Source organism: Crotalus tigris, unplaced genomic scaffold (assembly GCF_016545835.1).
Source record: "Crotalus tigris isolate CLP2741 ecotype Arizona unplaced genomic scaffold, ASM1654583v1 scf7180000017781.746583, whole genome shotgun sequence".
NCBI classification, from domain to species: Eukaryota; Metazoa; Chordata; class Lepidosauria; order Squamata; family Viperidae; genus Crotalus; species Crotalus tigris.
Genome location: NW_024096631.1, coordinates 196019 through 222616, shown reverse-complemented (window position 1 = coordinate 222616; position 26598 = coordinate 196019). Strand labels below are relative to the sequence as shown.

At 33.5% G+C, this 26598-nt stretch overlaps 2 protein-coding genes across 2 annotated transcripts in view; one reads left to right on the top strand and one right to left on the bottom strand.

Annotated features, from left to right (window-relative positions):
- SYN2 (synapsin II) overlaps positions 1-26598 on the top strand; it is a 104838-nt gene that overhangs the window by 58681 nt on the left and 19559 nt on the right. The window contains exons 6-9 of the mRNA XM_039342243.1: positions 15074-15136; positions 15923-16065; positions 17908-17982; positions 21409-21511. Coding sequence (XP_039198177.1) covers positions 15074-15136; positions 15923-16065; positions 17908-17982; positions 21409-21511 — 384 coding nt within the window. The remainder of the gene's footprint in view (positions 1-15073; positions 15137-15922; positions 16066-17907; positions 17983-21408; positions 21512-26598) is intronic.
- On the bottom strand, positions 270-14959 carry TIMP4 (TIMP metallopeptidase inhibitor 4). The gene is made up of 5 exons (XM_039342244.1): positions 14072-14959; positions 10211-10296; positions 5780-5888; positions 4586-4710; positions 270-2232 (listed from the first exon to the last, which is right to left on the bottom strand). The coding sequence occupies exons 1-5, from the start codon at positions 14199-14201 to the stop codon at positions 2059-2061; spliced, it is 624 nt and encodes a 207-aa protein (XP_039198178.1). The 5' UTR covers positions 14202-14959; the 3' UTR covers positions 270-2058.

Here is a 26598-nt window from a genome sequence, read left to right as displayed (position 1 = left end):
TCTGATTGCATTAAACAGCATCCTTTTAATTCAAACTTCAAAAACTAATAAAGGAGAATATTTGTAGCTCAGGGCTGACCGCTCAACTTTAGCACTTTAATATAATAGTGCTGTTAGAAAGGTGGCTCCTAGTGTCTTCTCCTTTTTATTTAGGCTGTTCATTGATATTTTCTATACATATACAGAGCAACAGAAAAATTATTTTGCTCTAATAACTGCATACTTTTTTCTTGTAGTATAAAAGAAACAAAAAGCCAGCACAAAGGTAGTAAGTTTAATAAGTTCCAAATTTATTTTAAGATCAATTTCACAATCCATTGTCTTTTTGAAATATTATCTTAGATTCCAGTGGAGTTTCAGCTTTAATCATGTTTATAGAATTATTAAACTATTAATACTATTTAAATTTATTACCTTTCAAAATGAACAAATGTTCTGTCACCGATTTTGATTCAGTCAACATTATACCTTGTATTTTTTAAATTGGTGTCTTACATAGATCATGGGTCTGTGCATGTGGTCTTTATCTATTTTTTACTGTATGCATATTTTCAATATGTATTTAGCTAGCATTAACTATATGAAATACCTTGGTGGATATTTATCACAAATAAAAAAGCTTAAAAATGCCCATCCTTCCTTTAAAAAAAGCTAAAAGATTGCAGTTGATTTTGAAATGGTCCAGATATGCTGGAATTGATTCTTGCAAAATATTTTAAATAAGATATCAACCTTCATTTCCCACTTTACATCGTAGTTTTAAAACATCTCTCTTCACTCTAAGAAATCAACTTATTCATTAAAGCTTTGAAAATTAACAAAAGAAATAAGGAAAGAAACTCAACTTACTGCTGCCAGCTCTTCTCTGATATTTATGAATTAAAAGTTTAATTGATAATAATTCAGCTTTTAAGATCATTCAAAAAGTCTTCAGCTTTTTCAAGAATTAAGAAATAAATAAGGTTTGATATGAACCAGAAAATAATGGCCAATTCCTAATGTATTCATACTGCCTCTAAACTGATGTATACTAATCTGCCTGGAAGGTTCTGAATGCAATTAATGAGTTACAAAAAAATGTTCCTGTGCTAATGCTTCAAAATTTCCAAAATACGCTGTCTAGGAATTAACCAGGTTTCAACACTTTTGTAGTTGAGGGGGGGGGGGGAAACTAGCCTATTCTGCACTGATTATTACTTATCATTTTTGGCCCATGTTTTCTTCCATCACATTCCTTTATTTACTCTTATGTAAGTAGCAAGACTTGGTAACCATTTCAAACTAGAAAATATTCTTTTTTTCACAAAAGTATGCATTTCTATGGTTTGTTTATTGTAGTCATATCTCCCTTCCAGTAGCTCAGGTCCAGTGTCATAATTATTATGTAACAGAATTGCTAGTTTTAATTTACAGTATATCCCAATTGATTGGACTATTTGATTATGATAGTTGTTATAGTTATAAACAAATCTTTCAATAACGTGACGAAATACATTGAGCCATAAAAAGTAAAATACAGAAAACTGAAACCAAGCATTTCAGATGATATATACTAAAAGAAAAATTACCATCTGTGATCTTGGAAGGCAAAAGTTTATCTTTAATTTTTTTACAACTGCCTATTATATTTTATTTTTTAATTCTTTCTCTTTTTTAAAAAAATGACTATAGAAACGAGCAAGTCTTTTTTCATTCAAAGGTAATGTTTCGGATTAAAACAGTATTATTTTAATCATTTCAAATTTTGCAATGTATTAACAGGAGTAGAAATTACAATTTTAATAAACCTTACTTTCTTTAAAAAAATAAGCATTCTTTCTTAAAAAACAGGGATGTTTCCTTACAAATTTAGTGAAATAACTGTAGAAAACAGCTACTGCCAGGAATGTCATTTTTACATTATTCTGGATGCCAATTCTATGTATTCTGTGTTTTAATTACACTGCACAGTCTGCTTTTGATTCTAAGCGAAAGACAATTATTGAAAGTTCAAAGGACCATTAAACAGGCAACATGGATAAACATAACCGCTCAGGTTTCCCCAAAAACTTATATTATTTATGGTTCACTGATGGAAGAATCATGATGCCAACTGCAAGGTCCATCACTGTCCTTGAAACAGGCATAATTATTTGCTTGACGTCCATAGAACGTCTGCTCTTTCAGCCAATCCATCCATAGGCATACATTGGGTGTTGTGATGGGACAAGGTTCTTCAGGGCAGCCAATAATCTAAGTGCAGAAAATTACATGAGTTCTCTGTTTTTCTACTCTGAAATCATATTTTATAATGTGTAGACATTTACTTATCATTTTTCTATGTAAAGATGTACCGACAATTCATAAATTATTTCTAAAATTGACATGTGCCTTGAGATGAGACAAGGATAGAACTTTGGAGAATTATAAATACATAATGCATAATGAATTATGTCATATAGAAATCTATATCAATACAAAATATTATTTCAAGGTTTTTTTTCTTGAATTAATTGAACATACAGACTATAGTTTTGTACCAAAGTGCTTTTGTGCAACTAAAAGACTGTTATGCATCACCTTGAGGTCTACAGTGTGCACATTAACTGCAGAAAACCATCTTGGAAGTATGCAGTATGCATATTTTGGTGCTAGTCCTTCTTATCTTGGTATTAAGAAAAAGTAATGATGTTGATGATACAGTTGTACAGTACCATTAGAAGAGTGATCTCTGAGCAAGGTTATTTCTTTTTTGCAGACATTTCATTACCCAACTCAGACAGTGAACAACAGCCTAATGAAGGAAGTATCAAGAAAAAAACAAAAACACTCCTACTAACACTGATAGAGCAAGCCACTGTATATAAACAGAGAGCAGAGAGTACACTGAAGAGATTTCCCAGTTGGATTATGAAACATCTGCAAAAAATAACCAAGCTCAGAGAGCAGCATGGAATGCACAAGTACAGTGGTCTAGTGCAGGGCTTTTCAACCTTTTCACCCATTGTACCACTTTTAGGATATGGCAACATCTGAGTACCACCAATCACCTAGCAAGGTGTAAAAACTTGATGACCAAAAAAAGAAAAAAGAAAAGAAAAAAGTGATAAAGTACTGGTAGTCTTTGACTTACAACAGTTTGCTTAGTGACTGTTTGAAGTTACAATGGCACTGAAAAAAGTGCCCCCCAAGCCACAGCTGAGCAAGACAGCACCCGGTGGCGCTCTTTCTCCTGTCTGAGGTTTTCATTGTTGTGAGCATTTCTGTTGAGGATTGGCAATGGGGGTGGGGTGGGGGTGTTTGATTTTTATTCCCCCCATCTGCTGGATGGTTGCAGCAGGTTCTGGTCACTTTATATGACCCTGGAACACTGTGACCATCATAAATATGAATCAGTTGCCAAGCATCTGAATGTAAATCATAAGACCCTGGAGATGCTGCAACATTCCAGCTGATTGGCGCTTCTTCTGGGCTCAGCAGAAGCATCAGAATCAGTGTGGCTTTCCAGGTGATTGGTACTTCTTCAGAGCTCAGCAGAAGCACCAGGATCAGCATCGAGCTCCAGCTGGAGCCTGGCGCTGATCCTGGTGCTTCCACTGAGCCCTGACAGCCCCAAAGAAGCATTGATCAGTGGAAAGCGGCACTGATCCTGGCGCTTCTGCTGAGCCCTGACAGCCCTGCAGCTCCAGCCATCTCTTGCTCAGGCTTGTGCGGTGCTGCCACCAGTTCAGCTCATTCCCCTCCCCCACTACCACTTTTCTAGGATGGTCGCGTATCGCCTGCCAGGTGCCAATGTACCACAGGTGGTACCCGTACCACTGGTTGAAAAGCCCTGGTCTAGTGAAAGGTTTTTTTAAAAAAACAAACAAACAAAAAACCCAGAAATTATTTGATAGCATATGGGCTAATTAGATTAAGGGTAAGATTAATTCTTAAATGACTAACGTAAACAAATTATCTTAAAACAATAGATATTACTTGAATTGAATTATACTTTCTGTAACCATTTAAATATATCCAGGTAGTGTTACAGGTTAAGATTTATTTATCCATTCTGCATTGATTAGGGAAGTTTCAAGAGAGATTGAATTCAAGTATGCACAATTGAGGACATACTTTATTGAATATCAGTGCAGGTATATCTGGATCTTAAAAATAAGTTGGTGGTCATGGAAGACATTATGGGCAGAATCTTAAAATATGTATTAATGACCACATGATCCAACAAATCTATTTGAAAAGCTAAGCGGTAACATAAACAGGAACAATAAGTTCTGAATATGATAATTATAAGGTATTAATTTTATACACTTATAACCAGTAATATGCAAAATGTCTAGAGATTGAAAAGTTCTGACTTCAGAACATCCTATTCTATTATTAGAACTTCTTTTCCTGACAGTTTTGTAAGCTCTGCCAACCTTAATTTTAAGAAAAAGTCATCTTTTGAATCTCTTTTGCTACACCTTTGTTGTTAGTGAAGTTTGCAGGAACATCTCATATTGATTTTCTAATAGTAAATACCTACTAAAGGGACATATGAGAAAATTGTACCAGCGCTCATGAGAGGTATAGAATATATGAAAAATCTAATTTTTATACTTACTTTACAGTCACAGCCCATTTCATAATTCTTATGTAGATTTATCTTTTGAGCGAGAGTAAGTTCATTCCATGGTTTAATAAAATTGCATAAGGAAATAAAAATTCTTCCATCATTCCCCATTTTACCTGAATCAAAGAAAATGTTGAAACAAGGGACTCAGACATTCTCAATGCCAAAGACATAATCCACAGGCACTAAATCAATCAAATTGTCTAGTAGAATATATAACCTATTATAGACCCAGCAATTATGATTTAACTTTATATGTCACCAATACTTACAAATCTTGTCCAATCCCCTCTTCATCAGGGTCCAGTCCAAACCAGAAATAAACAAAATGGACACTGCTTTAGAAAGAAGATTGCAGTTTATTGAAGAGGAGAGCCAGACAGAAAGATGGCTCTGGAAAAATACTGACCACATGTAGTAGGGAGTGGTGGGTCATTATACCTTCTTCGACTTTTGTTTGGAGTTGTTCCTGTGGCATGAACTTTGATCTGAATCTGAGTCTGCCTTTGTGGTATTCTGATGGTAGTGGTTTAATCCTGTTATATTCCAATGGTTATATACTGCTTCCCTGGGGCTGTGGCTGATAAGTGTTGGATTTTTTTGGTGTGAGGGATTGTTGATTCTAGGGATCTTTATCTTTCTAATCCTAGCTTCCTTACTCCAATCTTTCTGACAAGATTATCACATCTGCATTTCTGCAGAGCTGGGGGCAGAGAGACTGGATTTTTTTGGTGTGAGGGATTGTTGATTCTAGGGATCTTTATCTTTCTAATGCTAGCTTCCTGACTCCAATCTTTCTGACAATCTTTCACATTTGCATTTCTGCAGAGTTGGGGGCAGAGAGACTTGAGGGAGGGGTTTGGTTTCTGCCTTTAAAATCCTTTGGGGAAATATATTCTGCCTTTTTAATATTTCCCAAAATATTTCTTTCTATGGATTCTTCCCACAGGGAAATAAAAAATATTGATTTATTTTAATTTATTTTAGGAGGTAGATCCAGTTTATTTCTAAATGCTACAGAGAGGGAGGGAGGGAGGGAGGGAGGGAGAGAGAGAGAGAGAGAGAGAGAGAGAGAGAAAGAGAGAGTTTTCTAGAAATGTTTACATTTTTAACAGAAATGTCACTGATGGCTGTAAGGCTCAAATATTGATTTTGTATGGAATTTAACAACTTAATATACTATACCTGAAAGGAGATACTCATTCTTCTTCTTTAATTTTATCCCACAGGTTGCCTCTGTCAATGGTGTAAAAACATACTGAACATCTTTCACCTTTTCAAAACCTTTAAACATCTATTAGGAAAAATAAAATTCTATGTAAGCCTGTATAAAGCAGGTTAACATTATGCTGTGTTATTGTAATAGTAACTTCTGCACTATTTAGCTTCCCACTTTTTCTATTGTGCTTTCTAAATCTCTATACAAGACAACATAGGAACAGTGACTTGTTTGATTACTTGTTGTTGGCAGGGGGTTGTTGGTTTTACAGTGGACACCCATACATGAATTAGATTGGTACTTTAATTGTAATACCATGGACAGTCAAGAAAACAGCAAATGGATAATTGAACAAACCCTCACAAGTCCTCACTCAAAGCACAAACAATAAAGCTGAAGTTACCCTACTATGGACACATTATGTGAAAATCTAGTCTCCTGGACAAGGCTCTAACACCAGGAAAGATGGAAGGAAAAAAGAAGAGGATAATCAGTAGAAAAGTAGATAGAGTCAGTTACAATGGTCATGGGAAAAGTCTGATTCCTAAGTGAGTCATGCCCAATTTTATGATATTTTTGCCATAGTCGTTAAGCAATCACCATAGTCATTAAGGGATCTGACTTTTTCCATTGAGTTTGCTTATCAGAAGCTAACTAGAAAAGTTGCAAATGTGACCCCTAGACACTGCAACCGTTGTAAAATTCTAGTTGCCAAGTACCCAAATTTTGAACACATGACAGTGTGGAGTCTGCTAAGATCATTAGTGCAAGGATTAATCATAAGTCACTTTTTTCAATGCCATTGTATCTTTGAAAGGTCACTAAATTAGGGGTTAGAAGTCAAGGACTACTATGCAAAGCTTCCTTTACAATGGTTTTCCCCTTTGTAGAGTTGGAAGAGCTGAATGGTCAGTATAAGGACAGATCTTCATGGAAAAAATCTAAGTGGTCACTAAGAGTCAAGAATGACTTGGTGGTACATAATCAAACAATAACTGGCCGTGAGAGAAAACTCTACAAAGGAGAAAATCATTGTAAAGGAAGGGTTGTAAAGTATACTGGGGTCACATTTGCATCTTTCCTAGCCAGCATCTGACCAAGCAAAATCAATGGGAAAAATCAGACCCCTTATTGACTATGGCGATTCGCTTAACGACTATGGAAAAAAGATCATAAAATTGGGCATGACTCACTTAGGAACCATATCACTTAATAATGGAATTTCTATTCTGAGTTGTGCTAATTAGTCAAGGACTACCTGTCACCTCTTGGTGAAATGGGCGGTATATAAATTTAAAAAAATAAATAATAGTCACTGTCTTGATTTAAATTCATTTTATTATTCAAAATAGTAATTCCCAACTAGGCATGGTAAATCATAATACAAAATATTTTCTCACTAAAATCTTGCTTATAGGATTATTTAGTTCTCTTAAATTACGAATATATGACGTTCATGTTAATTTCTAAAGTTAAAACCAAAGTGAATAGGGTAGCATGTTCCAGATCTCTGAAACATTGCCATCTTGTGGGTCCTTTTCCATTACGCCCCCTGCCCTATGGAACACTGTCCCTCTGGACATCCAAAAAGCCCCTTACCCTTTCAGAGGGCACTCAAAACATGGCTTCCCCCCCAGGCTATAAGATAAGGCAAGGTGAAGCTGAGATGAGAGTTGGCCTCAATATCATTGTAGTTCCAGATTTTCCTGCTTTTTAGTTTTATCATTATTGGTTGTATGATTCCATAACTGTTTTGTTGGTTGTAAGCTGCCTGGGTTTGGTTTTAAGATGGATGATTATGCAAATGTTATAAATAAATATATAAATAAAATCATTTGCAAACTGTATGGAAAAAGAAAAAATGTCAAATAAAAATATTTTTAAAAACACAGGGACAAAATCCTTTCTAAAGATAATTAAAATCAGTACTTTGAATTGGGAACAGAAATGAAATGATAGGGCAGGTATTTCAAAACAGATAATTAGTACATAAAAATCCATTTTAGGTAAGCTGCTGCTTTCTATAGTACATTAAGCATCTTTATTATATTTATTTAATTTGGAAATAACAAATCATGAATAGAGGTGGCTATGTTTCCATCTTCCAGAAGCAAACATAGACCTCATACTGCCAAACTAATAAAAGAAAATATGAATTCCAGCTACTACCACGTAGGAATACAACTTGGATAGCCTTGTTGGGCAGAATAATCTTTCTTCCAATAAGGAAACTCTATACAAACAGGAATAACCAGTTTGGCTTTTTGTTTGCTGCAAATCCGAGTTGCACTTGGAGTAAGAAAAAAAAAGTAACCAATGGTTGCCATAAACAGTAATATAAACAGAGGGGAAATGTATTACTCCTGTTTTTTCTCTCTTTGGAAGGAAAAAAAATCATATATGCATGCATTAATCCCATTGGGAGTAAATGGTTATTATAGTGTAAAAATTTAGTATATTTGTTGATGTCATAATCTCTTAGTTCCTACTTGAAATAACGTTGATAATTATTTAATTTGTTTTAACGTTTCTAGAAAGATTGTGCTTTATATAACATCATCTCTACAAAGGACCAAAACTATTTACTATACTATACCCAAGTTCTCATTCTAAAAGGCAGTGCAAAAAAATGTAACAGCCAATATAGTCAATAGTAGGTGAATCAACAGTAGTTACTAAATGGGAAAAACAGAATCCTTTTTCTAGCAAAGGTGTGCAGAACAGATAGCAATAGCAGACTTATATATCACTTCATAGTATTTTACAGCCCTCTTTAAGCGGTTTACAGAGTCAGCATATTGCCCCCAACAATCTGGGTCCTCATTTTACCAACCTTGGAAGGATGGAAGACTGAGACAACCTTGAACCGGTCAGGATCAAACTGCTGGCAGTTGGCAGAATTAGCCTGCAATACTGCGTTCTAACCACTGTGCCACCACAGCTCTTGATAATCTCATATAACCTGATCCTACCAATATATTTTTAAGGTTATTAATCAATATGTTTTAATTACCTTACAGACATCATCCTGGTAGGAAATCTGGTAATATATATGAAATAAAGTTGATATTATTTACAGATCAAATTATTCCTTTTTTCTCTCTTAACTTTGTTGTGGGATATTAGATCTCTTAAAATATACTATGCTTTTGTTTCTCTTGTGTCTTAAGGATTCTTCATATTTCTGTAATGCTGTATTGTTTCAAAAAACATAAATTCTGGTCATACAAGAATGGTCTATTTGCAAAACTAATGTTTGGAATTATTCAAGTTTTGTTTCTGACACACATATTTGTAATTAAATTTACACTGGTTGTTTTCAAATTCAAAGTCATTTATTCTGACTATGGATGAGATGCTATTTTTCTCCCTTACCTACTGAGTTCTTATGTAACTAAAGGTGTTGACTCAGAAATGAGTTCCAATCCAGTTGAAGAGGAAACTGAGTTTTCCACTGATTAATTGACAGTCTTTCTGGATCTCTCTTGGCTTGTTTTCCTCTTGACACAGTTAAATATTTTTTGCACATGGGTAACATTTGTTTGCAGCTGCACAGGAGCATTTTGTTCCAATAATTTCTACAGGAGAGCTGTACAGGAGCACCTAATTCCCAATCCTTGATCTGCCAGCATAGTTCCAGAGCTGCAGGTCAGGGACTAAAGTATAAATCATGTCAGATAGCCACTATGGTGAGCAGATGAGATACTTTCAATTTTTTTTTTTTTGGTTTGGTTTTTTTTGAGAGAAGTATTTTTTTTATGCAAAGCTAAAGATAGTGGGAAGAGGCACTATTGGCATTATTGGATAATAAGTGAGACAATTCTGCTCACTGACTCCTATTCAGAGCTGTAGATTTGCATTATAACAGTGTTTCTCAACCTTGACAATTTTAAGGCATGTGGACTTCAACTCCCAGAATTCCACAGCCAGCATTGCTGGCTGTGGAATTCTGGAAGTTGAAGTCCACATGCCTTAAAATTGTCAAGGTTGAGAAACACTGCATTATAAGAACAGCGATGCTACCTTGTTAACTAAAATAGTGAGAAGAGCCCAGTGCTTTTTTTCTAAAAAAAAAAAAAAAAAGGTGCCAAAACTCATACATGTCATACAAACCTGCCTTACCTATTTTACAAGGCTCTATCCAAAAAAGGTGCCGGAACTCTGTTCTGGGTGTTCTATGAGAAAAAAAGCCCTGGAATAGCCTGTTTACTTCCTGCTTTGTTTCACTTCTGAAATGGAAGATTTGCATGAGCACTATCCATCTACAGTTGTCTTTACTCCCTATTGAAGCACTGGTTGTAAATGTCAATAGAATGACACAAAGCAAATTTTAATCTCCTAAATGCATGTCTTTTTCTATCATTTATGCCTTAAAACAGAAAAAGGGTTTTAGATACCTTTATTTGTTTGACTTCATACTTGATGATTTTCCAAGAATCCGAATCTTTAACCACTTTTTTACTCTGTATGTTTGCATGAATCACTGAAATAAAATTAAACATTATTAATAAAAATTGACTGAAAAAATACCTGTTTCCCCCCAAAAAGTCATAGTAATGTGAAAATAATTATTTATTTTATTAAAATGAGTTACATCCTGTCTTTCAAGACACAAATTAGCTTATGCACTATGATGATAAACAGACATACAGTAAATCAAGAATAGTTTTCAAACACTAAAAAGAACTTCTCTCTTTGTCACAGGGCAATTATATATGGGCCCGCTGAAAGAGGGAAAGAACGAACTGCTATGGCAGGAGACTGTTGATGGTCTGGGCCAGCTCCCTTTCCTCTATTTTCAGGGATTCTTCCCAGCAGTTTTGGCTTTCTCAATCTTAGCATCTCTAAAGTGGATGAATTTCGACTTCCAGAATTCCCAGTATTCCTGGCGGGGAATTCTGAAAGTTGAAGTCCACTCATCTTAAAGTTCCCAATATTGAAAAACAGAGTACCAATTTTCCTCAAAGATAGATTAAGAAAAATGATATAATATGCAGACACAGGGAGTTCTTGACTTACGATCACAATTGTGACCAGAATTTCTGTAGCTAAGGAAGGCAGTTACCAAATGAGTCATGCCTGATTTCCTGAGCTATAACTGCCATGGTTGTTAAATTAGTGTAACTATACAACTTATACTAATATAAGTTATATTACTTGTATTAAATGTTATCCCATGTCACAGGATCCTTCAGCATTCAGGCAAGTCTTTTCATTGTACACTATCTAGAACAAATTTTTATATGCACAAATTCAGGTTGCTAATGCCTTAAGAAATATCAAATTGCTAATGGGATGTGCAGTAAGTAAGGAAGTGGGAAGTTAATCTCTCACAAGAATGATTAAATCTTGGAAGATTATTTATTACTCATTCACTTGCCTAGACAGAGAAATATTTGCCAAGACAGGGAAATATATCAATTTTTTAGTCCTGTTATCATATCTGTGGTTTAGGGAAATATATCAATTTTTTAGTCCTGTTATCATATCTGTGGTTTATTAGCCATTCGATTTCCAATGTACTTTCTGTTCTTTCTGTTGCAATATGGATGCAAGTCCTTGTTAGATGATGTGTAAATAATGAAACATCTTTTAGGAAAAGTAGCCACTTTTAAAATATCTGAGTTCCTATAACAGCCTATTCAAGTTGTTCCTGCCAATCTTTGTTACCTTGCCTAAGCACACAGATGGCTGGACATATCCTAGCATTATAACATCACTGTTTCAATTCTTTTTTTTTTAAATGTCATTTCGAAAATGTTGGCCTAAATATGAAACAGTCTCTTCTGATTGTTGCTGGAAGAATTTTGAAGTCTTAGTACTTCCCACTTGCTGAAAAAGCCAATTGAAAAAAGCATTTTGAATTTTAGTTTGAAACATTCCATTTTGAAATATTTTTAGTTTGATATTTTGGCACAACCATAACAGATATGCCAAAGATGCTTTTTCACGAGGCAGCTGGACTTTCTTGTTTTTCTTTGAAGATGTTTCGCTGAAGAAGTTTCTTAGATAAGAAGCGAAGCATTTTCAAAGAAAAACAAGGAAGTCCAGTTGCCTCGTGAAAAAGTATCTGGGATAACTATGACCTGGATGACTGAGAATCTCCATAGACATAAGAGATATGCTTCACTATAAACTGGAGAATCAAGTTTATTTATTCTCAGATCAAAAGTTTTATGTTACAGGAAGAAGAATCATGAATGGATTAGGAATTATTAACAAATTAATGGATTGTCCATCAAATAAATTTTCTCTGAAAGTGGTTAGCAAAGAAAATGTTAACTTAGTGCCCTATGAAATGCTTCATTTGCTGCTGTTGAAGTATGGTAAATTTCCTTGACTTCCAGTTCTTCCACACTCTAGAGACCACTGTTTTGCAATGATATAGAACACAGCTGGTTTTTTTTTTGTTGTTGTTGTTGTTTTTCACTCAAGATCTACATATAAGCAGCCTTATTATATAACAACTATAGAATATCCATTTGTAAATAGCTTCAGTAGATAGTGTATCATTTTTTCTTCTCCCATTATTATTTCTCATTCCTTTTTTAAAGAATCCATTGGAGCTGGGCAGCCACTAAATTTAAATAAATAAATATCAATAAAGGAGAATATTTGTAGCTCAGGATTGAAATAAGGAGTCCTTAGTGCTCAGAGAGCACCAAGAATCCTTCAAGTAAATAAATAAAAGTTAAATGGTAGAAAATAATCACATAATGAGTAAATATTCAAGCACTTAGTAGAATTGACTTTTATGAATAATATCCTGAAGTTCTATTTAAATGACAGTGACCATGCAGTTTACCACAAAAAATAAATATATTTAGATGGGAGCAGGATTAATGTATTAAAGACTATAAATATTTGAGTCTTTCTGCCAGCATTTTCTGTCCCAGAATATTTTATTCCTGTCTATTTTATGATGAATATTTTTGCATGTACAGTTGCAGTAAAATTTCTGGAGGATGTTCTACTATGGATCTGTTTTTTAAAATATTCTTTCTTAAATATTATTTACATTTCTGTAGCCTTGTTTCCCCTTTCATTCTTGATGTCGCCAACCATTTTAGCATCAACCACCGAGTTCACTATTAGTACCTGCTATATATTTGTTTTGTATGATTACAAGTATAAAACATTTGTACTGTGTAATATGATTTTCTGTATATGCAGAATAGACCAATACTCACATGCTTTTGCTTCTCACAAGTACTCAACAGATTAAAAACCAAGAGCCCTGAATAAACAATTCTGCAGCTGAAATAATGTATTTTTAGTTTTAGTTTTCCATCTAAAGTAATATTGAGTGATTTGTAATTAAGCTGCCTAGAAACTAGTCATTTCATCTTAAGCTATCAAAACTATGGAGCTATGGATTTTAAAGAAATATAAATATAAACTTAAATCAGAAATTAACTTTCTATAATTATTTTATCTCAACTGATCAAAATTACATGCTGTGTTAATATGTTTGATATTTCAGAAAAATGGTACATATGATAAGAATGCATAGCATCAAACACATACATTTTGTGAATTGTTTTTTGAATTTTATTATTAAATTGAATTATTTTTCTCCTACATTTTATACTGCTTGTCTAGTTTAGGTAATTTTCTTGATGGATTTATTTAGGTTAGAGCTTGTCATAGATACAAAGATTTTATCAACATAGGAAAGCAACTAATCAGTATGCAAAAGGATCTGTCTCTTCCATACAAATGCTAATTTTGTGACTTTTTTGAAACTAATGTTTTACATTTGTTCTTCAATTCTGAATAGAAGCTATATCTTGAATTGATAAAATGACAAAATGTCACATATTCTTCATATTATCACATTATAAATCTTTAATATATTCATAATGGTAAACTTTATGCAGATTGTATACTTGGCAGGAGAGAGAGAGAGAGAGAGAGAGAGAGAGAGAGAGACTATATATATATATGTTTCATATATAGAAACGTGAATTAACAAACTCTGGTACCTAAACAGAGAGGGATAAATTATTAAAGATAAACTAAACAGTTTTACATGCTTTTGAAATTCATTTTATCCTGGGAACCCAGTGTGGTAGTGTTTAACCTTTTTCTTTTACAGTGCTGATTTTCATTCTTAGATAGGAACCCTAGAGCATTGCAGAGATGTGAGCATACAGCTAATCATGTCTCTAAACCTCTCTACTAGTCTGTCCAGTAAAAAGCATAGGTGACCTCCAAGGTCCCTTCCAACTTTATTATTATTATTATTCATGACTCACCAATATTAGAATTACAGATTTGTTCCTGTGGATGAGCTGGCCTACAGCTGCAAGCTTCAGTCAGATCCCGAATATTGAGGGTTAGAAGGAGCAGTGGTGAAAATAACAAGGTGTTGAATAGAGAATTCATGCTGCTTGAAACACAACTGAAGGACTGGCCAGCTTGAAGAAAATGTTCTTTCGCTGTTCAGTTTCCCTCCCCTAAATTTGCTAATGATAATCTACTTCCTCTTAGACCAAGCAGCAATTTAATTTCAGCAGACTAAACTTTTTCTATTGGGGGCAGAAAATCTGACAATCCAGCCTTATCTTAAGTAACTTTTAGGGTTCCTGACATGGGGATTGTTTTTCCTTTGTTTAAGCCAAAAGCATATTATTGGTGAAAACATGAGAGTTTTTTTTATAGAAGAAACACACACAGTGTTTCAGAACACAAAGTAAATTCTAGTCAGTTTTGGAATATTTAGCAAAATTGTACCTGTGTGGTATACTCAGTGGTGGGATTCAAATATGTGAATAACTGATTCTCTGTGTGGATGCTGCTTCCGGAAGTCCATTCTGGGCCTGGGCAACAAAAAATTAGCTACCGGTTCTGCTGAAGTGGTGTGAACTGGTTGAATCCCGCCACTGTATACTGTAAATCAGATTTTCCATTTCACATGTTATCTGAGTAAATAATGAATTAAAACCCTATGTTTTAATACTAAGTTTTACTTTTAGTTCTAGTTTGTAATCACTATGCTGATTATACAGACTATATCATTTGTAAAGGGCGAACACTTCTGGAAAATAAATATTGTCCTGCCCTAAGGTTCTTTGGAGATTACATGGCATTTTAAAAGACTTCTAATGCAACCTTTTTATCTACAGAGAAACAAGATCTTAATAATGAATTATTCATTGGTTATGTAACTATTTTAAATCTTTCTTTCTTTCTTTCTTTCTTTCTTTCTTTCTTTCTTTCTTTCTTTCTTTCTTTCTTTCTTTCTTTCTTTCCCCCAGCTGACATTGCCAACATTTCCTGTTGTTGTGAAAATTGGACATGCTCATTCAGGCATGGGAAAGGTGATCATGCTTTAGTTATGTATGTTGGGGAAAGATTAAATTATTTTTTAGAAGTTGGTTATGTAAATATTGGTCAGTTCAAACTCTCTAACAAAAAAGATTAAAACTTCAAGCAGTTATTATGGAAATTTTTGACATACGTACTATGGAGTCTGCCACTTAGTATTTGCTTAATTTAAGGTATAAACAGTATGTTAGTCTCTTGAGCACAGGTTTAAAAACTCATAAGACTCAAATCATTTTAAGCTGAAATACACCTTAAGGAGTAAAAATTCTTTGAAGAAAATGCTTTGTTTCAAAAGTAGAAAGATTTCATCTAATTGTATATTAGTTCTATAATTTGCCAGATCCCAGCCCATTGATTTTGCTTTGGGGAAAACTTATCAAAACTGTTTTTCAGGGTAATTTTATTAATGGAATATCATGAAGTCTTCATTTTGGGTAGAATATTAAATCTGTCTGAAAAATTATACTGTATGTGAAAGACTTTTCCAACCTGCTGGTCTCTACATGGGTTGCATTGTATTACCTGTCCCTCAAACAATCAATTCCTATCTATGGATGATTGTAGTACAACAAATGTGGAAGTTGGAGGGGACTAATGCAGAGAGATGATCAACAATCCTTACTATCAAGTCTCAACTATTATTGGTCGTTAAGAATGACTAGTAATGTATTTCTCTGAGAAATCTATTATGCTTAGAAATACCGAGAAATTTAATTCCTGCTTATTCTTTTTTTCTTTTTTGTTTCCATATGCAAAATAACTCTGGATGTTGAAAACAGGTCAAAGTAGACAACCATTATGATTTTCAGGATATAGCTAGTGTGGTAGCACTTACCCAGACCTATGCTACTACTGAACCCTACATAGACTCCAAATATGACATCAGGATCCAAAAGATTGGAAACAACTATAAAGCCTACATGTGAGCAAATAGATTCTGGGATTGTATGATGTTGTTGTTCTTCCACATTGAAATTGAATGAACATTATTTACTCTGTTTTGGGAAAGGTAAGTAATCTGTTTTCTTTAGCAGAAAGGACAATCATCAGTTCTAATAATGGATCCAAATTATTCAGAAAAATGAACTGAATCTTTCCTTTTTTCAAACATATATATTAAAATAGAGTGAGAACAAGACACATTCTGAATAAATATGAAAATTATTTAATATCATTTCCTGTATTTTATTTATGTATTCCATATTCATCAAATTTGTGTTGCAGTTCATTTAAAACAATCCAAATGAACTTCAGTATTATTCAACAGAGAAAACAACATGTCATAAAGTAATTGCAAAAGAACAATTTATTTATTTGATTTCTATAGCTGCCCATCTTAACAAGTGACTCTGAATGGCATACATCAGGAAATCAATCAATCAACAATAAAATAAATTGTCTATAAATATAATATAAATCCAAATAAATCATCATATTCTCCAGAGGAGTAGACTGTGGGCATGACAGTTCTCTTTCACTATCTGAAAAGTTGCCATGTAGTGAATGGAACAGAATTGTTCAGTGTGCTTCAGAAGGCAAGATAAGAAAAAATAAGTATACATTCAAAGAAAATACATTTCTGTTGGCTATCAGGAAAAATATCCCTGTGTTAACTGCAACTGCAATAGTAGCATAGACTATCACGAGAGATGGCAGACTTGCCAGAGAAGGTATTTAAGCAAAAGCTAGATGGCCATCTGTGAGGGATGCGATAGTAAAGTGGTTTTGTACTGTGTGAGTAGTCTATTTCTCTAGTTTTTTATTTCATATTTATATATAGAATAAATCTTGACACTGTTATTTTTCAAACAGAAATATGAATATATTTAATTTAACTTAAATTTCATTTTTATTTTTAGTACATCTTCTCATGGGATAGTAGAACCTTTGAGATAAAATCCTTTAGCTTTTACAGTTAAATCGTATTAAATACTTGAGTCATAGCTATACTCAAATCAACATTATTTTGATGTTTAGTCAGCAGCTAAATGTTCCATAATAAAATTTAACCTGCTTTTGTATACTTGTGGTTTTAGCACAATGACCAATTAGTTTAAGAGGTGGCAAGGGAAATATAAGCTACCTTGACAGCTTCAATGCTGTTTTCAAAACCTCTGGTATTGCAATCTTCTGTTACTTATGTGATAATTAATTTATGTGCAGTTAACTACAGGTAGTTGGGAATTCCCAATTTCAGAGATGTTGTAATGTTTAAAGATTTATACATGTGGGCATTGCATTATTAGTACATTTCAAAGAAGTGACACAGTGTAAAAAACAAACACCACAAAAGCAGACATTAAACTATCTACTAATTTTTCCCTAAAAATACAGTGCAAGGCACACAGTTTTTACCCATAATACTGGTTAAAGATTCAGATCTCATGGTGTATTGATTAATCATATAGTTTTTTATGCAATTATATAATTATTAACACAATTCCAATTATCTGTCATAATCAGGTATTTATTTAAGTTGAGCAGGAATGCTTTCTCTTTTAACATGGCTTCACTGAACTTAAATTCTTAAGTTTATCCTTTGTGTTGTTAAAATGACTGCAAGTTGATTTAATGAAGAATCAGTATCTACTTTCTTGATCAAATCGAATTGCATACTTTTGTTTATTTAGGATCTTTTTATTATTTTTTATTTTATATTTCACATTTGTGCTGGGAAGCATTTTTTCCTAATAAACGAACAGTTAATAACAAAATTAAATTGAAAAGACCTGTGTGCTTCTTTAGCATTTCTATTTCTCCATAGGAGAACTTCTATATCTGGAAATTGGAAGACAAACACTGGATCTGCAATGTTAGAACAAATTGCTATGACAGACAGGTAAATAAGTATTTCTGTAAATTGTTTACTCAAGACTTTTTATTTTTATTTTTTCTGTTTTTAGCTTTTTCTTTTCATAACTGTCAGTTTCTACTAGAATCAGAACCCATGGAAACTGCAGAGATAGTAGGGCCACTTCAGAAGCACATATATGCAGAGATTGCCAGGAGCATCTTCTGAAACAACTACTTGAATATGAAATAGTTGTGGCAGTTTTAGCAATTCAGAAAGAGCTGTTGGGGAGCTACATGTTTCAAAGCCCCTCTTCTGGAGAAGTTTCGTGGCATTAAAATAGATATGATTTATTTTTTTAACTGATACTTTGTTGTTATTTAAAAGAAGTTCTCAGTATGCATGCTACCAAATCACTTGGTGTTTTTTTCTACTGAAGCATAAAATTATGCTTAGCCTAATGGGGCCAGAGTATTATGTGAACATAAAAACTCAATCAATTCTGTAAAGGAAGGAACCCAAAACAGCATTCAGGCAATTATGAGCCCAATAATACTTCCACAGTTAGCCATTCTGTGCAGTCCTGCTTAAAGAAGCCTCACCTAATCATACGAGCCGAGGTGGCGCAGCAGTTAGAGTGCAGTACTGCAGGCCACTTTAGCTGACTGTGTTCAGCAGGTCAGCGGTTCAAATCTCACCGGCTCAAGGTTGACTCAGCCTTCCATCCTTCCGAGGTAGGTAAAATGAGGACCCAGATTGTTGGGGGCAATGTAAAATATATATATACATTGCTTACTGGTGTACACCGCTTAGAGAGTGCTTGCACTTAAAGCGGTATACAAATCTCATAAATAAATAAATAAATAAATAAATTCTCCAAAAAGAAGAGAATGAAAAAAAGCAATAGCTCATTCCATAGTTTACCATTTCTGCCTAGTTAACTCAGAACACATTTCCCAAATATTTGATTGGTTTTATTTGCCAAACAATAACACTATGACCAGAAGAGTCAAGCTGTTTGAAGACAGTCCTCTTACAAGCTCTTATGTACAGGCATGAATCCAACAGGAAAACAACTCTTAGTATAATGTCATTTTCCCTGATTCATAAATTCTACTCTGGAGATAGATTCAGATGAATTGAGAACCACAAAGCAGGACCAGGTGTGTTCCTCTGGGATCATAATCAGCAAACATCATGCTCACTTGGGGAAAACACAATTTCTAATTTGTGCTGGAACTTTCCATTGCACTTCAACAACTTGTAGGAATGGGAATACAGATCTGCACAGATGAGATACAGATACTGGTTCCATTCCTACAAGTTTTGTCTCAAACGTCTCTTTATATCCAACCATCTTATGATTATTCAGAATCAATTTTTTTCCTTCTTGCAGCAGACCCCTCCCCCCATCGATTCCATGCCATCCTATAAAGGAGCCCATCACCCTGTTCTTCTCTTAATTCCAAGTCTTACAGGGCACCTTGATTAATTTGAGGTATACACCATCTATCTTCATCCAGTGCCCACTTTCCATATCATAGGAAAAAATGTATCAAAACCTGGAGCCGTGAGATACTGTCTACCATATCAAACTCCTCAACCTAGGTTTACATGAAAAAGGTTTACGTTTTTAAAAAACTCTGAAATGTTATATCCAGCCCATTCACACTTTTATCAGGAATCCTCCAATCCTTAGCAGCTGATTGGGAGATGCAGTATATGCAGGACCAGGGCTTTTTTTGTCATAGAACACCCAGAACAGAGTTCCTGTACCTTTTTTGGATGGAAACTTGTAGGGTAGGCAAGGCGGGTTGTATAACGTGTGTGAGTTCTGGCACCTGGTTTTTGGTTTTTTTTGTTTTTTTTTTTACAAAAAAGCACAGTGCAGGACTACATGGAAAACTGATTTATAAGGCTGACAAAAGGAATCCTTGATAAAATTCTTTCACTAGTTAAGTTAATCCATTTGATTATCTCATCCCTTGGATTGTTTTTTTTTTAGACAGTGTAAAATATTAAATTCCTCCTTGAGTCTGTTTTCTCATTTAAGTAACTACTGAAGATATGAGATTGATTTACACATCTAATTTTGCTTTAGAATATGGGAGGAAAGACACAATAGTGAATAGTATACACAATAGTGGAACCTGTTCTTTGTGTATGAAAGAGTGAAAGAGACAAGTCTGTCCTGAGTTCAGCTCAGTTTCCATTGATTTATTGGCAAAGCAGTTTACCATTGCCTTTTTCTAGGATGTTTTCTGGAATTCCAACTTTAGTCTGTATTCCTATAGCCCCATCTAAGTGCTAACCAGGATCAAATCCTTTTAATGTTTTTGAGATTATCCAAGTGATCAATTTTGGAAAATTCATATTAGGAATATGTATTGTATTGAATCAGATACATAAAGGTTTTTCTATAAATATGCTTTTCCTTAGCAAATTGTCCCAGGCAAGCCTACTCTGTTCAATATCATTTATCACATGTTTTGCAAATATGAACCATAAAACATTCTTAACACTTTTTGATTTTATAATGAGGGTTTTTAAAAACCATTTTTATTTTATTTTAGTTTTATTTTTTTCCAGGTTCACAATGAAATACTTAGATTCAATTGCTATACATAGTACTTTACAATAGAAGTGATTGTTACCTAAAGAAACCCAATCACATCAGTCAGCACTTTCTACAGATATTGAATTTGACATATATCCAAAAAAGCCTGTTAGAAATGAAGCTGACAAAAAAAATGAAAATATCAATTATACTATCCTCAATGCTTTTTCATAAGATTTTTTTTCAATATCTATGGAGGGGGGGGATTTCCTCAGAAACTTTCTACTGTAAGGTCATATTGCAGCATAGAGAATGAATACGACACCTTAAGAATTTTTAATTCAGAATAACCATGTATTTGGTGACTTTAAGCAAGATTTATGTAAGAGATATATTGTTATGCATCCTTAGCAGATACCTCTGACTATATAAATGTACATCAGGATTGTTCCTGATATGCTAGCTTCTATATATTATCTTTGTAGAGACATTTGTATGTAAAGCTAAGAGAATACCATGTATTGATAATATTAAGAGAAGTGTAGTTGAAAAATGAAAAATGCATAATAAGAAACAGCATAACATACATTTTCCTCAGATCTGATTCACTTATATTAAACTCTCTTGAATATTCTATCAGAAAATCTCAGAATTTTATGTTCTTTTTAAACTCCTAGGTAATGTATATTGATGCCTAAAATAGATATATTGTAGCTGCTTTACTGGACCATTTGTATATTATAAAAATATGACATCTTAGATATACAATATTCTAACTATTGCTCTGTGTGATTTTTTGAAGAATGAGATACAAAGAAAATATTCTGAATGCAATCTAAACCCAAGCCATTTAGCTGAATCTCTCTTAGGACAACATTGTCTTTTTAAACTAATGGGAACTTGTCTTCAAATTCCAGATACAAGCTCTGGATTGATAGCTGCTCTGAGTTGTTTGGTGGCTTGGATCTATGTGCTGTCAAAGCAATCCATGGGAAGGATGGAAAGGATTATATTTTTGAGGTACAATAAGTGTGTCACTGCTGTTATTTTTTAATTATGTATTTATATCTTGGATTTTGAAGTCTCCTGATTCCAAAAGGTTCTGAGCAGCTTGCTTTTTTTAAAATAATATATCATTTTTAAAAAGAAATATATATATATATATATATATATATATATGTATGTATGTATGTATGTATGTATATATATATATATATATATATATATATATATATATAAACTTGGCCAAAATCACATAAATAACATCCCTATTTAACCTAAACCCAGAGTTAGAAACAAAGCCTGCTCTTAAATGATTTTTAAAACATAGAAAGGGTGGAAACCACATTTCTCTCTCCCTCTCTTCTCCCTCTCCCTCTCCCTCTCCCTCCCTCCTTCCCTCCCCCCACCTTCTCTCTCTCCTGTTATGCTTAAGATAGGATAAATTAAACTTTCCATTTCTTTGCGGAGGTTCAGATACTTAAAGAAAGCTACATATCACAGTAAGTAACATTGTGGGAAAGCACAGTCATACTATGAGTTAGTTCTGAACATATAGTCTTAGGCCAAATATCAAAATATTTGCATAGTTCTCAGCAACTCTCCCTGAAACCTTTGGTACAAGATTTATGGGTAATCCTTTCCTAAAAGCAACCCAAGAAAATCACAGTTTACATGAAATGGGAAATTAAGAATACAGTCATATATCCTTTTAAAGACATAAATCATACTTTCCCATGCTAAATATTAATGTAGGCTACTGATCAATTAAATGTCTACCTCTAGTGTTTATAGAATAAATATTATTTAATTCATAGAAAACAGTAATCTTTGAGGGTTGTTTAACCAATAAACTAGGATACATGTGGGCTTAATAAATCTATGTGGAAAATAGATAAAAAATTGACAAAGGTATCCAAAAGCTGTTAGCAGATAAAAAAAAATTGTAAATAACATTTTAATCTTCTAGGAAGAGAAGGCACATGAGAAAGAGACCCAAAATATCTCCCAGGTTCTATTTGACATAAAAGTCACTTAGCTGAAATTTCTATATGAGCAATATAGAAATATGATAATGAATGAACGAATGAATGCAGAAGGAAACTCTTGCAGACTGTCAAATATCTGTTATTATATCCTACAATGATAAAACTAAATCCTAATAGTTCTTGTGATGTCTGTTTGCTGAGCTAGCTTTCCTCAAAATGCTGACAACTGTATAGCAATGGCAAATCGGACTTAATTTGATCAGACTCTTGACTTTGAGAAAATGAGAATATACTTTTTCTAACTTTAAACTTTGTCCTTTCTAGGCAGAAATCAGTACCCAAGCCACAGATATGGGTTTCCTGAGAAAATGCATAGAAATAAAAAAAGAAAAGTAAAAAGAAAATATTTCCCATTTTTTCTTTTACTACTTTTTTTTGTTTTGAGGGGACTAAAAGGGAAAGCTCTGTCAAAAAAAAAAAGATTTTAAAAGTATACATATGAAATCTATCCTTAGTACATAAATTGCAAACCCGAAAAAAATCATATCCAATGTATTTTATAATTATTAATCTTATAATTTTAAAATATAGACATATGTATAATTTTCTGAAAAAGCAATATTTAATGCTTTCTTAATAGTAAATGTAATGCTAATCAAATCCATAACACTCATCATATGTAATATTGTGAAATTTGTTTTTATAATAAAAGCTTCTCGGTAAAACTTGGAAAGTACTTGTGTATCACTACTTGTTAAAAAAGATTTTAGATGAGAGGAAGGTGACAAATCTGTTGGCCTAAAGTTGTCCAAGGCCAATTGATAGCATCAGCACTATGATTTTGCTACAAAGTTCGGTCCTGCTTCTCTAGATGTGAAAAATTCTTTCATAGTTATTAAACATATGGATAGGGATTATAATTGTTATTATATATTTAGGTTCCTAAACTTAAAAGATATTCTTCAAGAGCTTTGTTGGTTTTTGTCACCTCTGATTAGGAGAAAAAAAGTAAAAATAAATAAATAAACTCTATTCATTTTTTTTTGTTTAAAACCATGTAGTAAATGTATAGTTCAATACACTAATACATTTACATTACAATATTATGTAATATGGTTTTTATCAACCGATGTAGCCCATTAACAAAACTTATGGCTTTTTTCTTTGTTAATGTGTCTGAGTGTATGTATGTATCTGTGTATATGTATACTTTTAAAAAAAAAATGAAATGTGGTTCATGTCATTCAGCTCTGTGGAAATGCAGCTGTTTTATCTTGAATCTGTTTTTTGTTTGTGGTAGAGGCAAAAAAGTATATAGTAGATTCCTGATCTGTTGGTTGGCCTGATAATTCACTACTATTTTCAGTTCTATCATTCAAGTATGATTAATCACTGAATTGATGAATCTTGTACTAGTTCCCATGAGGCATATTTGCCACATTAAAGGTTCATTCCAGAAGGATGATTTCATCAGTCATGATCATTTATCCAGCATGTTTTTAGTTTTTACAAATTGCACAGAAGGAATACATATTACAAAACAAAGTGAGAAATTTTGGTTGGCAAGAGAAGCATTAATTCATAGAAATTAGTAATCTTTCCCCCATTAATCATTGCTTGATTCCAGCTTGTACGGATTTTCCATCTAATACCTAACACAAATGTCTTTCACAAGCATTTGTTTATTAAATAAAAAATGTTTGTAAGCTATTATTCAGCTTGGAAATACCAGAGTAGTTTCAGAGGGCAAATATAATTAAATATAATAAAACAGATTATCTCTGTCAAATATTTTTGAGCAAATAAAGCTGTTTCATACCTGATTAGTTAAACAAACATTTTCTATATATCCAGCATGAAACTGGTTCTACAGTAAATAGAAATAATGTTGCAAGGAAATACCTTGCATTATTAAACATACAAATTTGAGACTTCCGGTTCCGATTCGCGGCACTGACGGTCAAGCGTAAAGAGTCATCTCTTCACCTGCCGGTTTTCCTTCGCCGGTAGACCCTGAAGAGGGTTGAAAGTTGCCCGGGACGGGCGACCACCATTGAGGAGGCTCCTTGTCAACTGCAGGAGGGCAGCAGCTCCTTCTGTGGCTCGAGGCAGCTCCTTGGGACTGACGGAGCAAAGATCACCCAGTAAGATGGCCGATCACTTAGCCGCACCAGCTGAAAGTCACAAGAACATCTAAGTGAAAAGAACCACCATGGAAGATCTGAGTGAGACTCTCTTCCTGCCTCTCCTTTTCCTATTTACCCCTGTGAAAACCCCTTTTGGAATTATTTCCCTTTTCTGAAAAAGCAGTGCTTGTCTATGTGGGAAGACAAGCTTGGAACAAAGAAAAAAAAATAAACAACTAACTTTAATGACTAGGTTTAATTTGGGACACCTCGGGGTCCCGAAAAAACCCCTTTCATAGAATTTCAACATTTTATTCTCTTGGAGAATATTGTCTTTTTATTTCTTTAACTGGAAAAATGTTTTTCTATTTTATTGGGGTCTAGGAAAAGACTTTATAACCTACTGGGGACATCTTGTGGCAAAAATAGTTACTGCAATTGCAACTGATGTTTTGACTTTGATGTGACATTGACCTTCAAATTATCATAAAGGGGAAAAGATAAACAAACTGAATTGTTGGGTGATGAAACTAACTGTTAGAAATTGTGGAGGTGGATACTGACTGACTACTAATAAATATTGCCTCCACCAAAAGGCTTTAATCACCACTGCCATGGAGGAATTTTACCCACATCTTAACTATAAGCTCATACTGGAAAAAATTCTTGAAACGACTGAGCAAATAGATTCCAGAATGAAAGAGATTATTTGGGGATGACAGATTGAAGTTCAAACCTCAACTGAGCAATTTACAGGCCAAGAAATAATAGAGGAGGAACAGACTAACACTCAAGAGGCCTGTATCCAACACCATACACAACCTAATGAGATGGAGGAACTTGATTCACATCTTAATTATGAATTCACACTGGAAAAAACTTGAAATTACTGACCAAATGAATTTCAGGATGGAAACCAAAGAAATTGTCCCAAAACTGCTAACTGACTCCCAGACTCCAACTGATTTCTTTACAGCTCAAGAAATAACAGGAACAAATCAACATTAAAGAGGACTTCATGCTATTCTACACACAACCTACTGAGATTTTGATGATTCAAAAATGACTTTAATTAAACCATACATAACCTCAAAACCAACAGGAACCGATGTTCAGATACGAACCATTGAGAACTGTGATAACTTTGACAATCAATTACCAATTAAAATGTTGGATATGATTGTTTGTGCCAATCAGTTTGACCAAATGATATTTTGAGGAATGAAAGGAGACCTATTTGTTGACATAGAGGCCTTACTATGGAAACCTGCTTGGCACAAAAAGAAAGCTAGAGTTAGATATAAAAATGGAAGTTAAAACTATACTTGTGGCCCGAAAAGGTTTTTTAGAGTCGCGGACTGATTTAATGTTTAGAATTTAGATCTTTAACTGAGGTGAAAAGTATTGTTAGACTGTAGCTTGGAATTGTAACATAGAAAAGGTTTTAAATGAGCTATTAGGATAAGAAATAGAACATATAAGTGAAATAGAGTAAGAATTTATTTCTTGGAATAACATGTTTACTTTAGGTATGATAATTACTTCATAATGGAATGAGAATAAAGAAATGGATTGTGATAACGGAAGTTATGGTATTAGCAAAGGAAGAGGTATTAGAATAGAAACAGAATATATTTGGGAAATTTAACAGTGTAATTGTTGGAATAACATGTTTATTTTAGATAGTATAATCAATATGTTATAAAAGGAGGGAAATTAAGGATACCCGAAATATAAACAATATACCTAATTAAGGCTAAATTGGAATATGGTAATTGGAAATTAATTAAAGCTTAAAAACAGGTTTGGATTTATATAGGTAAATGTCATTGATAATTTTATTGACTGGCTGAATTTTATTTAGAAATATATTATTTTGAATACGTTATATTAACTGAGAGAAATAGAGAGGGAATTTTTTAGGAGCAAATTTGAGTTGTATATTTATGATTTTGTGTTGTTTTTTTCCTCTGGATAACCGATTAGCCCATCA